A 17,981-nucleotide genomic window follows, 5' to 3' on the forward strand; every position below is an offset into this window, starting at 1 on the left:
TCCTCATTATGAAGGACCAAAAAAAGTCACTCTCTAAATAAGTATTGCATGAAATATATTAACAATGTCATTTAATTTTCCATTTAATTGTATTAACTCGTTAAACTGTTTTTAAATGCATGTATTTATTCCTTTTTTTAACTTGTATTCACAGCTAAATGATCAGTAATATTAAGTTACTATTACATGATTATTAAATTACTTAATACAATTAGTAAATAAATACCAAAATAAATAAATTCAGTGTCAAAAGAAAACTGTTAATGCATGATCTGCTTTAGAAATTACTGCGTTTGTAACAGCGACTTCCTGCTTTCCTTATGAGTATTAAAGGTGTATTAAGTAGCGAACTCACCAGATTAAAGGGTAAGCGCTGTCTATAAAAATAACCACTTGAGTTCAAGTTATAAATGAGGCTGACCACATTTGTCAGAGTGCCAAAAGTGAAACAATTGGTTTTTCACCTTAAGTGCAAAAGGCTTGTGTACTTTGAAAACTAAAGGTCATGGTTAATTCTAGCTGTAACTATCTTGATTATTGATCATTTTGTATGTGAAGGCAGCCAAAGTAAGGGCTTTGCTCATGTAGACATTAAATGAGAAGAACTGCATTTTGCCCATGTAAAGTTAAGTTTTATTAACACTCACTCCATCTGTTTTCTGTCCACAGAAAGAGCTTGGAGATCGGCAGTCAGAAAGTTTGGAAAAGGTTCGCCAGCTTCTGCCGCTGCCCAAGCAAACCCGAGATGTCATAACCTGTGAACCTCAGGGTTCGCTGATAGACACTAAGGGCAACAAGATTGCTGGCTTTGAGAAGGAGGTAAACACTTTCTTTCTATTTGTCAATATACATCCCGTACATTAGGCTTATAAAATTAGATGTACACAGTTTTTATATTTTGAAAGAGGGGTAGAGAAGTATGTTGAAGACAAGTAAAGATGCAAATAGCTTGTAAAGATAGCTTGTAAAGATAAATACAAGTTAAAGTCACAGGAAAACCAGAACACATCAGGATTATTTATGTTATGATCTTTGTTTTTGTTGTTTTTCTGTGTATTTTTAAAAATTTGCCATTAATAAATCTGCAACGAACTGATGCTAACTTGATGATTTTGAATTTAGCAAGAGTTTAGTAAGTTTAATTTGTCTGTGATCTATCAGGGTCTTCAAGTATCTACTAAACAAAAGATTTCTCCGTGGGATGTTTTTGAGGGTCTGAAACACTCCGCCCCTCTCTCCTGGGGTTGGTTTGGTACAGTACGTGTGGACCGTAAGGTGACTAAATTTGAGGAGCAGCAACGATTCCTCCTTTATCACACCCACCTGAAGCCCAAACCACGGAGCTATTACCTGGAGCCACTTCCCTTACCCCCTGAAGAGGAGGAACCCCTGACACCTGTCTCACAGGAACCAGAGAAGATGATAGAGGCGGTGAAGACAGAGAAGAATGTAGCCACTGTGCCACCCGAGTCCAACAAAAAGTCCAAATCCAAGAAAAAGAAAACTCCTTCTAACAAAACAGAGGTCTGTTATCCTGCCAATTGATGTTTTTGCTATTAAATATGACAGATCATTGATTTCTAAACTTAAATAAATGCTTTATCCTCTGTGACTAGGACTATAACCGAACACCAGGTCCTGCCTATACAAGTATGGCACCAGAGTTGATGCAGAACCCCACATATGCCAGGACCATGCCCTATAATCCACAGAACGTGTACACACAGAGCCAGCCTCTACCTCCAGGTCAGATTACAGGTCAGATAGTAACTGCAGGATACTCTCATCATTATGACTTATGCTGTTGTAGCACCCAAGAAGAATTTCCATAGCTGGAACATCTGGGATTGAGACTTATGTTTTATTTGTTTCTCCACAGGAGGTCCAGGTTTAGATGCTCCATACAGACAACCAACCCGCAACCAAATTCCCAAAATGATGCCCGCTCGGACTAATTATCCAACCATGATGCCCGGCATGCCGGGAAGCATGCCTGGTATCATGGGACCAGACAAACCGTACCAAATGACTTTTAAGCCCCATGCTACCATGCCACAAGCCCCGAATCTGCGACAGCAACTACAGGTCAGACTGGTGAGTCTGTACCTCTGACATGTCAAGCAATACTTACTCCTTGAGAATAGTTGTGCCACCTTAGCACTATTTAGTAAACTTAAACAGACGTAGTTTGTGTTTAACTGCTGCTTAAATTCTGATCCTTGATTGTTTTTATAGTAGAGAAAAATGAATAATTCAGTTTTCGTGTTTTCAGCATCAAAATCCAAACGCATTAGGGCAGATTAGACAAATGCCACCAAACCAACAATATACTTCAATGCAAACATCCCAGGTAAGTGTTTTTTTTTTCTTTTTCTGAGGTTTATCACATTTAACACAAGGTTGTATACACGATCAAACATGATAACAGATACCACAGACCGTTTTTGAAATCCTATATCTATATATCCTGTATTTTGCCTGTGGTCTTTCCTGGTGTTGTTGGCAGTTGTCTCCTCATCCTTTCTTGGCTTGAATTATCAACATTGTCTTTATTTGTGCTATACCACAGGGCTATACCACATACGGATCACACATGGGAATGCAGCAGCATCCATCTCAAAGTGGTAGTATAGTACCTCATTCCTATGGCAACCAAAATTTCCCAGGCGCACATCCTGGAGCCAACCCTGCTGTAGTGGATCCTCTAAGGCAACAGAGGCCAAGTGGGTATCTTCTCCAGCAGGCCCCAGGCTACCCACAGAGTATGCAGAACACACAGAGGTCAGTATTATGTTGCAAGTAAATCTGCTAGTTTGATAATTAGTAGCACTTAGAAGTCCTCTTGCAGAAAGTTAACATTGTTTTGATGAAATTTCAAATACAGCAAAAGTTAAGTCTTTCTGTCTTTTTGTCCTTGTTGTGCTTGCTGTATTGTTGCATGTGCTAATTTTTCTTATTGGCTTGTACACATCAGGTTTCCCCACCAGCAACTCCAGCAGAATCCTATCATGCCATCCCATCTTGGTCAAATGGGACAAGGTGTCCATCCAGGCTTGTCAAGGCCCAATCAGATATTAACAGAGCAGCAGCAGCAGCAGCAGCAGCAACAGCAGCAACAATTAGTGCAGCAGCAGCAGTACCTCAGACAACAAGCAGCGATGAGGGTATGTCACTTATATGAAGTTAGTCACATCTTAGCTATGGCTTGGGTTTATTTGTTATCAACAACAGATTTTCTTAAAACAGAAAAAAAGTTGCCTGATGCAGCCTTAAAAACTAAAAAAAAGGTTTATGGGAAGGCTGTGCTTAAAAGGCATGACCTGTAAAAGCATAAACACCTTTAAAGTTCCTCTTCTAGCATAGATTAAAGTACTAAAAGCACATCACTACTGTGTTAGAAATGTAGTGGTATTGAATAATGTTAACTTTACTTTTAAACACATTGTCACAGGTAAATGTTTCCTCTTATGCTGAATAAAATTTGTCCCCAACAAAATTAGTCTTATCTCAGATTGATGGGATTGGTTCCCTAGCTTTGTCTTCTACCATATTAGGGGAAAAAAACACAATTTGGACATGTTAACTTGTTTAAATCTGCATCTTTTGAGATTAAATCCAGTGTGCAAGAGGCCCTTGCTGTTCTTTCAGCTGTTGTGGTGCACTATTGAAATTTACAAGCTTTTTCTATGTTTTGTTTCCCCAACCAAAACAGGCACAACAACATCAACAACAACAACAGCAGCAGCAGCAACAGCAGCAGCAGGTCCAACCACAGCAGGTTCCCCCTCAACAGCAGGTTCCACAGCAGCAACAGCCACAGGTGACGGCTGTGCCTCCACCGGGCCAGGCACCAAACCAGGGCCTGAGCATGCAGCCGCTGCCACCGCAGCAACCCATGGTAGGAGTCCAGGTGATTTTAGTGGCTTTTAGTAGTCCAGGCATTCGCAGGATTTATTCATTACGACTGGACAGGTGCCAGGTGCTGGGAAGTTTTCGTGGAAACGTCATCTGTATTTAAATATGTTTTAGATATGGTGAGATAAACTAAAGGATTAAGACTTCTTGTCATGCTGCTAAATAATTATTTAAAGTCTATGTAGAGCTATCAAAAAAATTAATTTACGAAGGGGATAAAAAAGGTGCTATTTGCATCAAAGAGTAGCTCCAATGTTGTTGGGTTCTTTTTTCTCTTCCATTAATTCTGTTTTTCTTCCATTTTTTAGAAAGTGCAATAAGGAAATAGTCTTGCCTAACAAAACAAAAACAATTACAGATAAGGACACATCCACCCCCATGAAATTCAAAGTTTTTGTAAAAATTTTCCCAAGTGCTTTTTCAACAGAGCAAGGCATTTATAATGTACTATTTGTAAACATACTAGTTTTTTTTAGAAAGCTTAAATTAGTGATTTGAACACAATGACAGAAATTAATCCAAGAAAAATATGAGTCAATATAATTAGCTGCCTGGAAAAACTGACCTTTTTATTGAGCAGTAGCACAAATGACTGTCATGTAATGACACGTTTTAACTTAGTAATGATCAAAGCATGTAAAATCAAGTTAAAACCAATCTACCAACTTACACTCGGTGTAAAAACTTCCGCAAGGGTTTTAGCTGTCACTTAAGATAAATGCCAAAAATAAAAGTACTCATTTTAGACTTGAGAAAAAGAATTGTTGACACTCACAAAGCAGGAAATGGCTATACAAAGTTATCACTGCGTTTCCAAGTGCCAAGAACTGGAGTGAAAAGTATCATCAGGAAATTCAAAGAGAGCCACACAGCACAGAAGAAGGCTGGCAGAGGTAGAAAGGGAAATGTTTCTGGAGAGAAAACCGATGAGAGATGTGTTTAAAGAGCCCAGAACAACTGCCAAGACACTAGGGAATTTGTTAGCCAACTCGACGGTCACTAGGATCCTGCACTGAAAAACTCCACTTCTGCAGAAGAGACGCCTTAAAGTCAGACTGAAGTGTGCTAAGGACAACCTGGAGAGGGATCATGCATACTGGAAGTGCATCCTTTGGTCAGATGAGATGAAACTAGAGCCAGCAGCAAAAGTGGGTCTGGGTCGTCACTTTGTCTTACAGGATGATAGCAATCCAAAACATACGTCATTCCTGGTGAAGAACTCACTACCGAAGACCAACGTGAACATTATCGAGTGGCCGATCAGTTTGTGATCATTTACCAGACCACTTGAGGATTCAGGCACCCCAAATATTCAGTTGCTGCTAAATGGCTGCTTTTTAAATAAATCAAGGTTAAAGGAGAGAGACTGGCCAGTGCACTGTGTGTGGAATAGTAATAGCAGAGTTTTACTAAGGTTTCTGTGGACTATTGTCATCTTGCATTAACCCTGGTTCTGTAGGGCTGCTCTGACTTCCAAGTTGGAAAACCAACTTGAGTTTATTTAAAATGAGTTAATTTGGATAAAGGTGCAAAAATAGTTTTAAGTACCCTCTCTCTCTTTTAGTTCCCCCGAGCGGGAATGCAGCAGACTCAGCAGCAACAGCAGACCGCAGCTCTGGTCAGACAGCTGCAACAGCAACTATCAAGTAAGTCAAAAACATCTTCAGTGGCATCTTCTCACATTTCTAATGCGTGTTCATTGTTCCACATTTGTAAACCTTTCCCCTCTGTTTTCCAGGTACACAACCATCACAGGGCACCAACTCTTATTACTGATAATGTTTGTTCATAGTGGTGGGCAGAGTGGAGGCCCTGCTCTGTGGATTGGGGGAATACATGTGTCCAGTCCCATGAAGATAGTTAGGAGGGATGACTTGAAGGCACAAAGGACCACCAAGCAGATTAACGAAATCCAATATTGACCACTGAGGCAACAATCAGAGATGATCTTGTGTCACTTGTGTAATTATGGAATATCAATGGAGTGATCATTATCTGAAGTAAACACGTAATGCTTAATGATGGAGCCTATGTAAAGAAAACAATTACCACAAATTATAAGAATAATGCAATTTTTTTTTTTTTTCAATTTGTACAATTTTTCAGTTTCGTGTATTTCTCATTAAAAATCATGTCAGTTTTTAATGTCTGGTACTTGTGTTGGCTGCCTCTTTTAAAACCTGGTAGTGAAAGTTTTTATCTTTCGCTGCTCTTTTTCAAGTTCTGGAGAAGGAAAATGAAAATGACAACGAGTGCATAAAATGTATCAAACTGGTGTAAATACCACCATAAATGACTGTTTTGTAAAAGTGTTCCAATAATGAGTAAATAAAACGGTGTTCTTATTACAAGGACTATGAAACTGAAGCAGCTAAATGGAACTGAGGCATCAGTTCATTATTCACGTCTGTGTGTTTAATATTGGGAGAGAGGGGGAAGGCATACTGGCAAATGGAAAACTTAGTTGTTGGTGTGTTTCCTCAGCTTGGGACTATAGTGATTAGTAAAAAGATAAAATTAAACAGTGGAAGGATACTTTGACTAACAAGTGTTCAGAGACTGGGCAGCTACTAAATATGTAGTATTTCTTTTTCTTTTTTTTTTCAGTACAACTAATCTTTGAGTTTTCAAATCAATTTTCAACACTGAGAAATACAAACAGCAAAGTGTAAAGACCCTGTATACACGTGTAACTGTACAGGTGTTTTCATTTTCACTTTCACTTCAGGTTAACACTGTTTAGAATAGAGTTTCAATGCAGACAGTACAACATCCAACAACGGAAAAAAATATGTTAAATTATGGCTCCATTCGGTTTAGAGTGGTGATACTCTTAACTATTGCCATTTCTCTGTAAATTAAAACAAAACAAAGGCTTCAGCTGTTTTCAGACAGGAACTGTAGATTTTTTGAATCAGAATGAGACTGATGTCCTTTCTGACATCTAGCACTCAACAAAAAATGACTTCAGATATATTCACTACTGGAAATACTCTGCTTGGTTTGAGCAAATGTGCTGCAGTATAAAGTGTGCAGACAGCAGTGAATGCACTTAACTACTTTGATGCGAGCGCAATCAGATATAAACCCTTAGACTAATGAGGTTTTAGATGAAAGATAGACTAATGTGCGGTGTGACTGAGTTAGATCTTTGTGTTCTCACACCCACCACTGGAGAAAAGGTTCAAGGTTGCAGTGCATGTGTGACAACTCTCACACTGTGAAACTTAGTTTTTAGATTACATTAAAAACAAACAAACACCATCCTCATTTCTAATTTGCAGACTTTTTTGTTTTCTTAGGTTTTTGTTTATCGGCATTATGAGGTTCCAAGCGACTGAATAGCACTCCGCTGTCAGATCCTAGTGCTCTTCCTTCAAAAGGACAGTCCATTCCTTGGTACCTCGCCAGGAAGTTCAGGGCTGCCCAGCTCCTCTCATGTGGTTGCACCCCAAGTCTTGACAGCAATTTGTTAGAAGTCTCTGGCACAATTGGCTGGAGAAGTGTGCCATATATCCTCAGACACTCAAGAGAGATGTGAATGATGGTGTCTATCCAGCGCTCGTCCTCACTGTTTTTCCTATCCAGTTTCCAGGGTGTGTGGCGCTGGACAAACCCGTTAGTGAGCCTCACACAGGCACTGACGGCCTCCAGAGCTTTGTATATATGCATAGTCTCATAGTGCTTTTCCACCACAGCTGGGAGTTTCTTTACAGCATCCAACATGTGGTAGTCTTCACGCACAGCTCTGCCTCCGTGTGCTCTGGGGAAGGACTGAGGACAGAAAGAGGGGTAGACCTGAGCTGGGTTGAGAGCTGGTGCCGTGCAGCGGTTAAGCAGACCACCCAGAGAGTCTGCGAGCTCTGCGTTGAGCAGCTTGGCAACTTTGTCATCTGTGTAATCACAGTCCGAGTCAGGAACACCCTGACGCAGGAGAAAGTATCTCATACCATCAGCTGTAAACATTTGTGAGCGTTCAAGAGGATCGACCACATTGCCCAAACTTTTAGACATCTTCTTTCCTCCTACTGTCCAGTGGGAGTGCACATGAATCACCTTTGGCAGTGGCAGTCCAGCTCCTAGGAGAAAAGCTGGCCAGTAGATGGCGTGAAATTTTAAGATGTCCTTTCCTATAACATGGCGGGCCACATGCCACCATTGGTTGTGTTTATCTGGATATCCAGCTACTGTGAGGTAGTTCACCAGAGCATCTAGCCATACGTAGATAGTCTGTTCATCATCTCCGGGGACTGGGATCCCCCACTGAAGACGGCTTCTCTGACGGGACACCGAGAGGTCAGGAAGGTCTTCATGCAACCACTTTAGTACAGCCTGGTGAAAACGCTCAGGCTGTACAGCCTGAGGATTTCCTTTGAGCCAGTCAAGCAGCTGAGATTGAAACGCAGACAAGCGAAACATATAGTTCTCCTCTTTCATCCACTCCACCTGCAAAACAGTGGAGAGATAATCTGTTTTTGAAACTTTGTTAATGGAGTAAAAATAGCTTAATATAAACACTGAAAAGGGGAAAACGGATAAAAATCTCCATTTCACAATTCATTTGGGAAGCATTTTCAGTGTTTATTTGGCAGGGCAGTAGAGCACAGACAGGAACGACATGCAGTAAATAGTCTGTGGTAAAATCGAACCCACTGTTAGGCACCACTTACTCAGTAAATTTCATACACACTAAAGATTTGAAGCTCAAGTTAGCGTATTTTTCCTAGACTTCTTAAAGCTCCTTAAGAGACAAAAGGAAAAAATTGTCTGCACGGTTTGATCGAAATTACCTTGTGTCCACTCTCCAGCGACACTTTGATCTCCTTCCCTAATGAGTCCAAAGCATCACCGACTTGAGAGGGCATAAGGAAGCTTTCATCTTGCGTGGAGTACCAGCCTTCGTAACTCCCCTTGTAGATGAGCCCTTTGTTCCACAGCACCGACCAGAAATGCTCCACAGCCTCACGGTGTCTCTGCTCAGTGGTTCTTATGTAGTCTGTGTACGATATGTTGCAGCTGCTGAAGAGATGTCTGAACTGCTTGGACACACCCGTGCAGAAGGTCAGGGGATCTTTTCCTGCAGCTTCAGCAGCTTGTTGGATTTTCAAGCCATGTTCATCAGTGCCTGAATGTATTACAAACATAACAAGAGCATCATCAAAAGCCAAAAAGTCAACTGAGCAATAATAATGGTTAAAATTCAAATACATTCCAATCACAATCATATAAAACAGAAAACAAACTAATTTATTTTTTCAACAGTTTCAAAATGTCAAAATTATTAGGTGATTACAGAACAGTTTTATGTCAACATATTAGTCTTTTCTTCTCTGTTATACCATTTTTCTCGTTTGCCCTGATCTATTCAATGTAAGGCTTAAAATGGTGTATAATAAAGACCTTAATACCTATAGACACCCATTAATAAAAGTAACATGAAAAACGAACATTTAGCGTAAATGGAAGATTTACCTGTTGCAAACTTTGAGTTAAATCCCTGCAGTAGTTTGTACCTGTGTAAGCAGTCTGCTAAGACAGCTGAGTACAGGTGTCCTAAATGAGGTGAAGCGTTGACATAGAAGATGGGAGTAGTTATATAGTAACTTCTGTCATCTTTGCATAGCTGAGTGCTCACAGCAGCGCTGCTCCGATGTTTCCAGAGAGGTGGAACCGGTGATAAAAACTGCTTTTGATGGAGTCTGTAAACCGCTCTACATCCTCTGGTAGCAAACAGAAGGGGGAACCTCATAGTTGGATACCAAGCGACGTGCACATGAAGACCAAAAAACGATATTGAATCCACGTAGTGTAGAGAGTGTTAGCGTAAAACCGGCAAATTCACTTCATTGTAAGCCTTTTTCGTAACCCTGGAATCCATGTGTTTCATTGCCTGTGAAGGTTAAGGCTTCTTCCGGTTTCTAAGAGCAACAATAATTTGTCCAATGAAAACGCTGTATGTTGCGCATTGACTATCAACCACCAATCAGATTACGAGGTGTATTTTCGATAAGTTGGCATTTCCCCCTATTTCTTTCTTATTTTTTTCTAACAAATATTAAAATAGAAACTATACAAAAAGCCAAATATTTACGGTAAAAAAAAAAAAAAACTACATCGATTTCAGTGGGACGTTTTTTTAAACTTTAACTTTATTGACAAAAAACAGACCAGGAAGTTGACATGTGCACAGGCACATGGTTTCAGTGCGGTAAATACAAAGGATTTGTAATTATTATTTTTTAATCGACTTATTACAATTAAGTTGTTGAGTTGTTGTATATATTAATACAACAATGTGCTTAATAAAATGCACATTTTTAATGTGATTATTATTGGAGCACATTGTTGATGTGATTATTATTGGAGCACAGTTCAAACAAAACTGTGATTGTTTGAATCTTCTTCCAAACCTTGGCATAGTAGTTACACATCTGAATAACCTGTTCCCCCTTTCCTCACTCAAACGAGATCCTGGGATACTTGAATTCCTCCAGAAACATGTCCCTACTCCAGAGTGGGCACTCCACCTTTTCTGGCTGAAGACCATGGCCTCAGACTTTGAAGTCACAAAACACATGCAGACTGGTTGGCAAACTCCCATGCACACTCAATTATCCTCAACAGGATAAAGAAATGGTCCAGCGCTCCACCAGCGCAACAAAAAACACATTGCTCTTCCTGAATCTGGGGTTCAACTAATGGACAAACTCTCCTCTCCAGTAACCCCCGCTTCCTCTACAGAAGACGTGTCAGTAGGATTAAAGAGGTCCACAAAGTATTCCTTCTACTGCTTGTCTATGTCCTTAGTCGAAGTCAGCAGTGGTGGAGTACTGCTTTCCCCGCCTGATTTCCTGATGATTGGCCAAATTTTCTGGATTTGGTGGATTTACTGTATCCACCAATAGCTTCATTGAAATACGAATTATTTTGTGTTGGTGAGTCCAATGAGTGGTGTCAAACAAATCATTCTTGCTGGCAAAGATAAACTTCCAATTATCAATCATTACTAACGAGAAGTTAGTATGCCTTGGCTTTGTCAAGTTAAAAGATATTTTAGAACTTTCGGCACCACTTCTGAAAAGATTTAAGTGGTTCTGTGTATATGTTTGACTCTGTATATATACTTTTGTCCCAGTGTGGATTAGAGAAAATACAAAATAAATCCAAACTTGTGCATTCAATTATTGCTTTGTAAAGTCAGTAAACATGTGTCCTATACAATTTAATCTACCATGGAAATTTTTCAAAGAAAGCATCAAAAGCCCAAAATTACCATCACATTCATGCCCATGACAAGTGTCTCCTGACCACAACTGTATATCTATTTAATAATAATGTAAATATTATTAAATAGTGATATTGCCTGATGTTATCAACTGTTAGCATTATTTAAGTAAATTAGTGGTATCTGCTGTCACAGATTCATTAATATTTATGTGCTATGTCTGGCCTTTATTAGGGTCATTATTTGGAGGAGAATTTAGGCTTCAAACAAAAAAACAAATACATGACCCTTTATTTGATCTTTTTCTGTTACATATTGCTGCTGTATAATCTTTTTTTAAGTTTAAATATTAAACTTACAAAACTATTTTCCAATTCTCCAGAACCAGAAAATGTAGATTATAAAATTGTAAAAGTTTAGATTTTAAAAAGGTGATGATGGTTGCCTTTATGTGGAATACTAATATACTAATACTAATACTAATAGCTAAGATTGATTCATTTAAGCAACTTTCTAAATCTACCTTGCTGAACTTTATAATAGTTACAATTACAAAGGTAGTAGATCAAACCCTTGTGAGCTAATAAAAACATTTATGTTTATTTTTAATAAAAATTATATAGTAACAATGTTAAAAACAGTGTAGGACAGTAACAGGGTCGAATAGCTATATTTGCTTTATTTGTAGATAATGTAATGTGGAATGTAATGTACTGTGAAAGTCAGGGATAAACGTAGTTATGTTAAATAAAAGAATGAAACTGTGAAATTCATTTGTCTTCTTTTGATAATAGAGGGAAAATAGAGGGTAAGAGGGACTTGTAATGGTTAGAGTGACCTACTTTAGTCAGAAAAGCTTGGACAAATACAAAATATGTCAAAGGGGACTGACCTTTGGTCTACCACTGGTGTTAGCACGTGACTTGATCATGTCACTTCTTCTTTATCATGCCACCTCATTGTTTTGTCTGTTCCTTTCTGAGGCTAAATAGGTTTCGATAACAAGTTTGCACATATTTTGTGGGAACTTGCTTTGGATATATACGGTTTTTTAAGCTATCCTGATGTTTAAAAAAAGTTAAACAATTATAGATTTTTTTCTGTTTTAAATAATATTTTGGAACCACGTTTTAAACAACTAGGTACATTTTGTCTTAGTAGAAGTGTGTTTTACACAACAAACATGTTATCGTATTTCACACAGAAAATGTCCTACAACTGTAGAATGGCCCTTTACTGTTTTATCAGTATCATATTCTAACAACTTTCTGTGTTATTTCTTATACGACTTTCTTTCCTGTACTTTGTTAATGTTATTAAGGAAAACAGCCATCATAACTAAATATCACGAAAATAATTTAATCTGTAATACAGTATGAAAACATGGCGAACAGCTGTTTGTTTGACCGGTAGCAGATAACCGTTTCCAAGACGATCACAAGGAAGTTGCTTGGTGACGACCAGCCAATCAGCTGCTCCTCCTCCCGCGGTCCGCAATGAATGTGACGAATTGCTTTAATGTGACGACGGAGGTAAAACATTTCACAAAATGTGACGTTAGCCGAAGCTGAATTGCACTAAAACAAACTACAACCAAATCAGAGCGGTACGTACTTTCATATTGCTCGGCATTTACGGTCGTTTTAATGGGTAGTTTCAGCTCGTCGCGGTACAGTCAGCCTGTCATGTGACTTCTTTAAACATGGGCTTTCTGGCGTTTGATTCCTGGAAAGTTTCGTGTTTGAAGTAGGTCGACCATTTTTACACCCGGAACATGTTTTATTGCATTATCCGCTGTTTCAGATGGAGGTGACTCGTTTGGACTTCTACATTGGCCTCTCTCTAGCTGTGAGCTCCAGTGTTTTTATCGGCTCAAGTTTCATCTTGAAGAAGAAAGGCCTGCTCCGATTGGCCAGCAAGGGGTCTATGCGAGCAGGTGATAAAACAAAACTCAACTGTAGCAAAGTTTATGCAAGCGTTTGAAGAGATTTTTAGAACACGTAGTTGTACTAACAATAACTCCAACACAATGAAGTAGCCCTTTAATCGGAATTGTTATCGCAGTTGTCATGATGGATATGATCCAGCTTTCATTATCAACAGTAAGATGGAGGGAGGTTAGTTGTCATGCAGCTGTGTTGTATTCACATACACTGAGACTCTTACTCACTTAACAATCACATAAGACTAAAAATGTAATCATTGCATCGAAGTCTGACATTTTAGAGGGAAAAATGACAGAATATTGGACTTTTCTGTGACAATAAACAAGTCAGATCATTTAAAAAGCATAACTATGAGGAAACGTGGCATATTAATTTGAGAAAAAATGTAAGAGTTTTCCTTGTGACTTCACTTCATGTGATTCTGACACCTAGGTATGAAACTACTGCACTGTAGCACCAAAGCTGCTAGTCAGAGTATGCCAGTAGTATTTAATCCTGTTTTACAAGAGTTTACTAAAAGACACACCCATCTGGTATAGTAAAGATTTATCCCTTATTATAAATGAAAGTAGATTTATTTATGTATGTTTTTTTTAAACAGAATGAATTTACTTTTTAGGGATTTGCTAATTAACCAAGAGTTAATAAGTTTAATAAAGCTTTAACTTAAGACGTGGAGAAGCATTAAATGCATACATTTAAAAAGCAGTAAATATGTAATATTTTGCTTTTGACAAAAAATTACTCAAACGCATTCATGGACTTTGAGCATAGTTCTTCCATAAATACATAGGGATTTCTGTTATTGTCTTATTACTGTATTATCATTATATAAACAGCAGTTTAGCGTTTTGATATGGAATTGATTTAAACTAATTTATAAAACTTTGGGCTTTTTAACTGAGAACTTTATATCATGTTTTATGAGTTAATCATAATCCGTAAGGTCCTTGAGATGTTGACTGTTTTGAACTGCATAAATAAAATCGAAAGATGACAGGTGTACCTGAATAATAAAAGTATACTACACCGGGTATCAGAAGGGCTGTGCAAATTCAAGCTACCGCAGTACATTGTGTAACTTATGACTGATAACATTAAACTGGTTGTTAAATGTACCAACAATGATTTCGAGGGAGAAGTCTGCAGCTGTTATTGTGACATCTACTGCAGTTTTTCTTTGTGCAACTCACAGGTCAAGGGGGCCACGCTTACCTGAAAGAATGGCTATGGTGGGCAGGATTAATTTCAAGTAAGTGAATCTTTGGTAGACTTAATTCTGCCCTGTAAACGGGCAACAAGGTCAGGATTCTTCCAAGAAACACTGTCTTCTTTGTTTTCTTAAAACAAAAGAAGGCATTTGTGGGTTTGTTTTTGTTTTTTTGCTGGTGACGTGGCAGTAAGCACTGCACCCACACCAAATATTCCAAGTACACATTCCTTCAAAGAGCACATTTGCACATGTGGGTTTGGAAGAAAATATTTAACCTAAACAGCTGCACCCGATATGAATATATCTGCATGCTAATGATGATCTTTGTTGTGTTGCAGTGGGAGCTGGAGAGGCTGCCAACTTTGCCGCATATGCATTTGCACCAGCCACACTTGTGACTCCACTAGGAGCATTGAGTGTACTTGTCAGGTAAACGTTTTAAAGGTTTAATGTATTATGTTGTATAATAGTATTATTAATGAAGGATCCATGTTGGAAATGCATCTGAATGTTGGAAATGCATCTGAGATTGAAAATGATCCCCAATAAATACAGTATATTTACTATGGTTTGAAATATCTATCTATATATATATATATATATATATATTCTAAAAGCTGTTGCTTTCACTTTTTTCCACTATGAAAGAAATACCCTTCTAAATATGGAACAGTACCATTTGTGCCAATGCTGCCTCTGCTGTGTTTGTTTTCCATCTCCAGTGCCGTACTGTCCTCTTACTTTCTGAACGAGAGGTTGAATGTGCATGGGAAGATTGGTTGTTTGCTTTGCGTCTTGGGCTCCACAGTCATGGTTATCCATGCACCGCAGGAAGAAGAGGTGGCTTCCCTCAGTGCCATGTCTGAGAAGCTCCTGGATCCAGGTATGAGCAGACCTGCTTTGTTGTGATCTGATTAACAACACTGTGGAAGCTGAATCCCTGAAAGGAGCTGGATGTTTGATTTTTTTCAGGTTACTAACTCATTCTTGAATGCTCCCATTAGGTTTCATTGTGTTTGCTGTGTGCGTTGTGGGAAGCAGTCTGATTCTTATCTGTGCTGTGGCTCCGCGTTTTGGACAGAAGAATGTGCTGGTCTACATCCTGATCTGCTCTGTGATTGGCTCGCTCTCTGTGTCTTGTGTCAAGGGCCTGGGCATTGGCATTAAGGAGCTGTTTGCCGGGACAGCGGTGCTGAAGGAACCTTTGTTCTGGGCCCTAATCATCTGCCTGGTAATCTGTGTCAGCCTTCAAATCAACTACCTGAACAAAGCCCTTGACATTTTTAACACATCCCTAGTGACTCCCATTTATTACGTCTTCTTCACCACATCTGTCATGGCCTGCTCGGCCATCCTCTTCAAGGAATGGTTAAGAATGAACATAGATGGAATAGTGGGAACAATCAGTGGGTTCTTGACCATCATTTTGGGAATTTTTCTCCTCCATGCCTTTAAAGACATTACATTTACCTGGGATTCCCTCCCATTTTATCTGAGGAAAGGTCCTCAGGGCTTTCCATGGGGCCAACAGCCATACTTGGCTCTTCCCAGCTATGACTTACAAGCACAAGACGAGATGAATCTTCCCAGAGAAGGAGCCACAAATGGAGGGTGGGGTATACACCAGAGAGCACCTTAAGGAGGACCAGTATTGTTATTACCACTTAAAAGTCATTCTAAAACTTTAATGCATATGAAAGCTTTACAATCTATTTTACAAAAAAGCGAGGAGGATGGGAGAGGAGGCTTTAAAATGAGAGTAATGCTATCAGTACACTGGATTTTATTTAAAATTAGTTGTCCACATCATACTTTTGTGTACATTTTTTTTTACAGCATATTAAGTTAAAAAAATAGCCTTCACAAGCCAGATTGTGCCTTCTGTTACTGAAAACTATAACCAAAGTTTTGCACCTTTAGCTTTCATCATGCTTTCGATGTGTGAGCTTATTTGCAGTCAGTGTTAAAGTCTTAATTTGCTTTGAATCGATGAGGTCAGTTACTGCATTACCTCAGTATTACATACAAACCACACCAAAGAACGCTGTCTACTTCTATAAATGTCTACCTAATGTGTGCCAAGCTGTAACATATCGCTGCGTTAACTGTATTTTGGATGTTTGATAATGCCGATTAAAACACATTTACAACATCATTTCACTGCACTCTTCCAAAAGATGGACAATATTGTTTGGTTTTTCTTTTTTTTAAATTTATTTATTGCATATGTTCAGCCTCAGCTGCTGATCATGCCTCTTCTGTCAAGACATCTTTAGTTCCTTTCATTACACCAGCATGTAGTTAAGTCCTCTTGCTGCAAGTAAACCCCCCCCAGCAGGCCAGCTTAGTTTGTTTTTGCACATTTTGTGAGTTTTCACATTCAGACTCAGTTTTAAAGCTTGAGCTTGAATTCTGTGACTTGACAAAAACAGAGTTTAGGTTTGTGGGTTTGTTTGTTTTTTCTCAACGCTCAGATGCCAGCAGAAGACAAATAAAAAAAACTACAGGAGTCCATACTCGATGTTAATTTCAGGCACTTGTATGAAAAGGTAACACTTTAGGTTCCTTTCCCCCCCATTGGCTGGACAGTTCTTCAAGGTACTGTACAGACAGCAGGGTCAGAGGTACGATTCCTCTCAGAGCAGTGCCCGTGTGCCTCGTTAGTGCTATGACAGACAGTTTTTAGTCTGACATGGTCTCTGAGAACGATCCCCGGCTCCTCTGAGTCTGTTCCAGTCTGTTTAAGATGAACTGGCTGGTGTCGATGAATCGCTCCACGCAGTTAACAAAGCACGCTTCCGTCCTCGAATCCAGCTTCGGCCCGGGCTTATCCATACACTTCTCCTGGAAACAGAGACACCGATTAATAGGTAACATTGTAGCGCGTGGCTGTGCCCCAGCTGTGACCTCAGGACGCAGTGCGGCACTCCACGATTCGGACGTGTTGCTCAAACACTCAAAAGTCGAAGCCAAAAGTGTATTTTAAACCCATTATTCAGGAAATTCTTAGGCGGTCCTTCGTGACCTCACACGTCTGCCTTTTGCCTGCTTTGACATGAACATTAAAATACTACATGTCCGTCCACCACGCTTCACTCCGATAATCCTTTCCTAAAGCGCCAGCTATACCAAGCCGGGGTACAGTGAATAGGGGGAAATTAAATGTTAGAGTCTGTCTCTAACACTTTATTACTGAATCCCTGCTTTGAAATAACGGCAAGTGTTGCCTAAGAAAAGCGGTGCGTCCTGGTGAGTCACCCGGTGTTTGTAAATGGTTAAAGTCAATTTTTAATATAATTTTCTGTCCACGGCAAGCAAAAACGGAACCCCCAAATTTTGTAAAATATAAGACACACCAGCAATTAGTCAAAAAAACAGATATATTTATAGATATAGCAAATGGCAGAGTTGAGCTGGTAGCTTAACGCTTGTCTTACCCAGCAGACCTCCGTCATTTGATGCACCAGCTGCTGAAATCTTTGTTTCTGAGACTCGATTTCGATGAATTGCTGAAGCTGAGGGTCAGCTGTCGCTCCCTGGCTGTCCATACTTGCTTATAAAGAGGTCGTACTAGTAATATTTTGCAAATTGTAAATGCTTAATGGCTTTATTGCTGACCTTCACGTGTGTGTATGCACGACGGGAAACAGGAAGTAGTTCAGCCAATCACGGAGCACGTTTG

The 17,981-nt window shown here is 39.3% G+C and overlaps 4 protein-coding genes across 7 annotated transcripts in view; 2 read left to right on the top strand and 2 right to left on the bottom strand.

The window, feature by feature from the left end:
- med12 (mediator complex subunit 12) overlaps window positions 1-6,263 on the top strand; it is a 30,280-nt gene extending 24,017 nt beyond the window's left edge. Inside the window, exons 34-43 of one of the 4 annotated variants that reach the window (XM_005467374.4) lie at window positions 670-819; window positions 1,162-1,524; window positions 1,617-1,758; window positions 1,880-2,085; window positions 2,273-2,350; window positions 2,570-2,781; window positions 2,975-3,164; window positions 3,713-3,910; window positions 5,480-5,561; window positions 5,654-6,263. In XM_005467374.4, coding sequence (XP_005467431.1) covers window positions 670-819; window positions 1,162-1,524; window positions 1,617-1,758; window positions 1,880-2,085; window positions 2,273-2,350; window positions 2,570-2,781; window positions 2,975-3,164; window positions 3,713-3,910; window positions 5,480-5,561; window positions 5,654-5,691 — 1,659 coding nt within the window. In that variant the 3' untranslated portion in view covers window positions 5,692-6,263. Of the gene's footprint in view, window positions 1-669; window positions 820-1,161; window positions 1,525-1,616; window positions 1,759-1,879; window positions 2,095-2,272; window positions 2,351-2,569; window positions 2,782-2,974; window positions 3,165-3,712; window positions 3,911-5,479; window positions 5,562-5,653 lie in introns of all 4 variants that reach the window. The other 3 variants (XM_005467373.4, XM_005467375.4, XM_005467376.4) reach the window with 3 other exon arrangements.
- A 66-nt stretch (window positions 6,264-6,329) lies between these two features.
- mars2 (methionyl-tRNA synthetase 2, mitochondrial) lies at window positions 6,330-9,854 on the bottom strand. The gene is made up of 3 exons (XM_003445267.5): window positions 9,388-9,854; window positions 8,706-9,040; window positions 6,330-8,361 (listed from the first exon to the last, which is right to left on the bottom strand). Exons 1-3 carry the CDS (start codon window positions 9,662-9,664, stop codon window positions 7,189-7,191), a joined length of 1,785 nt encoding a protein of 594 aa, XP_003445315.1. The 5' UTR covers window positions 9,665-9,854; the 3' UTR covers window positions 6,330-7,188.
- Window positions 9,855-12,585: 2,731 nt separating this feature from the next.
- Window positions 12,586-16,791, top strand: zgc:101583 (magnesium transporter NIPA2). The gene is made up of 6 exons (XM_005467377.4): window positions 12,586-12,746; window positions 12,944-13,076; window positions 14,282-14,338; window positions 14,638-14,728; window positions 15,022-15,182; window positions 15,304-16,791. Exons 2-6 carry the CDS (start codon window positions 12,944-12,946, stop codon window positions 15,936-15,938), a joined length of 1,077 nt encoding a protein of 358 aa, XP_005467434.1. The 5' UTR covers window positions 12,586-12,746; the 3' UTR covers window positions 15,939-16,791.
- On the bottom strand, window positions 16,112-17,970 carry timm8a (translocase of inner mitochondrial membrane 8 homolog A (yeast)). The gene is made up of 2 exons (XM_003445189.5): window positions 17,737-17,970; window positions 16,112-17,143 (listed from the first exon to the last, which is right to left on the bottom strand). The coding sequence occupies exons 1-2, from the start codon at window positions 17,845-17,847 to the stop codon at window positions 16,982-16,984; spliced, it is 273 nt and encodes a 90-aa protein (XP_003445237.1). The 5' UTR covers window positions 17,848-17,970; the 3' UTR covers window positions 16,112-16,981.
- Between the last annotated feature and the right edge of the window lie 11 nt (window positions 17,971-17,981).

The sequence above is a fragment of the Oreochromis niloticus genome, linkage group LG2 (genome assembly GCF_001858045.2).
Source record: "Oreochromis niloticus isolate F11D_XX linkage group LG2, O_niloticus_UMD_NMBU, whole genome shotgun sequence".
Classification (NCBI taxonomy): Eukaryota; Metazoa; Chordata; class Actinopteri; order Cichliformes; family Cichlidae; genus Oreochromis; species Oreochromis niloticus.

Excerpts from the sequence above, each read along its gene's own strand:
- mars2 (XM_003445267.5), bottom strand. The coding sequence starts at position 9,664 with ATGAGGTTCCCCCTTCTGTTTGCTACCAGAGGATGTAGAGCGGTTTAC. Across the intron at positions 9,041-9,387 it reads TAACTCAAAGTTTGCAACAG|GCACTGATGAACATGGCTTG; the intron begins GTAAATCTTCCA and ends TAATACATTCAG. Across the intron at positions 8,362-8,705 it reads CGCTGGAGAGTGGACACAAG|GTGGAGTGGATGAAAGAGGA; the intron begins GTAATTTCGATC and ends ACTGTTTTGCAG.
- zgc:101583 (XM_005467377.4), top strand. The coding sequence starts at position 12,944 with ATGGAGGTGACTCGTTTGGACTTCTACATTGGCCTCTCTCTAGCTGTG. Across the intron at positions 13,077-14,281 it reads CAAGGGGTCTATGCGAGCAG|GTCAAGGGGGCCACGCTTAC; the intron begins GTGATAAAACAA and ends TGCAACTCACAG. Across the intron at positions 15,183-15,303 it reads TGAGAAGCTCCTGGATCCAG|GTTTCATTGTGTTTGCTGTG; the intron begins GTATGAGCAGAC and ends TGCTCCCATTAG.
- timm8a (XM_003445189.5), bottom strand. The coding sequence starts at position 17,847 with ATGGACAGCCAGGGAGCGACAGCTGACCCTCAGCTTCAGCAATTCATC. Across the intron at positions 17,144-17,736 it reads AAATGACGGAGGTCTGCTGG|GAGAAGTGTATGGATAAGCC; the intron begins GTAAGACAAGCG and ends CTCTGTTTCCAG.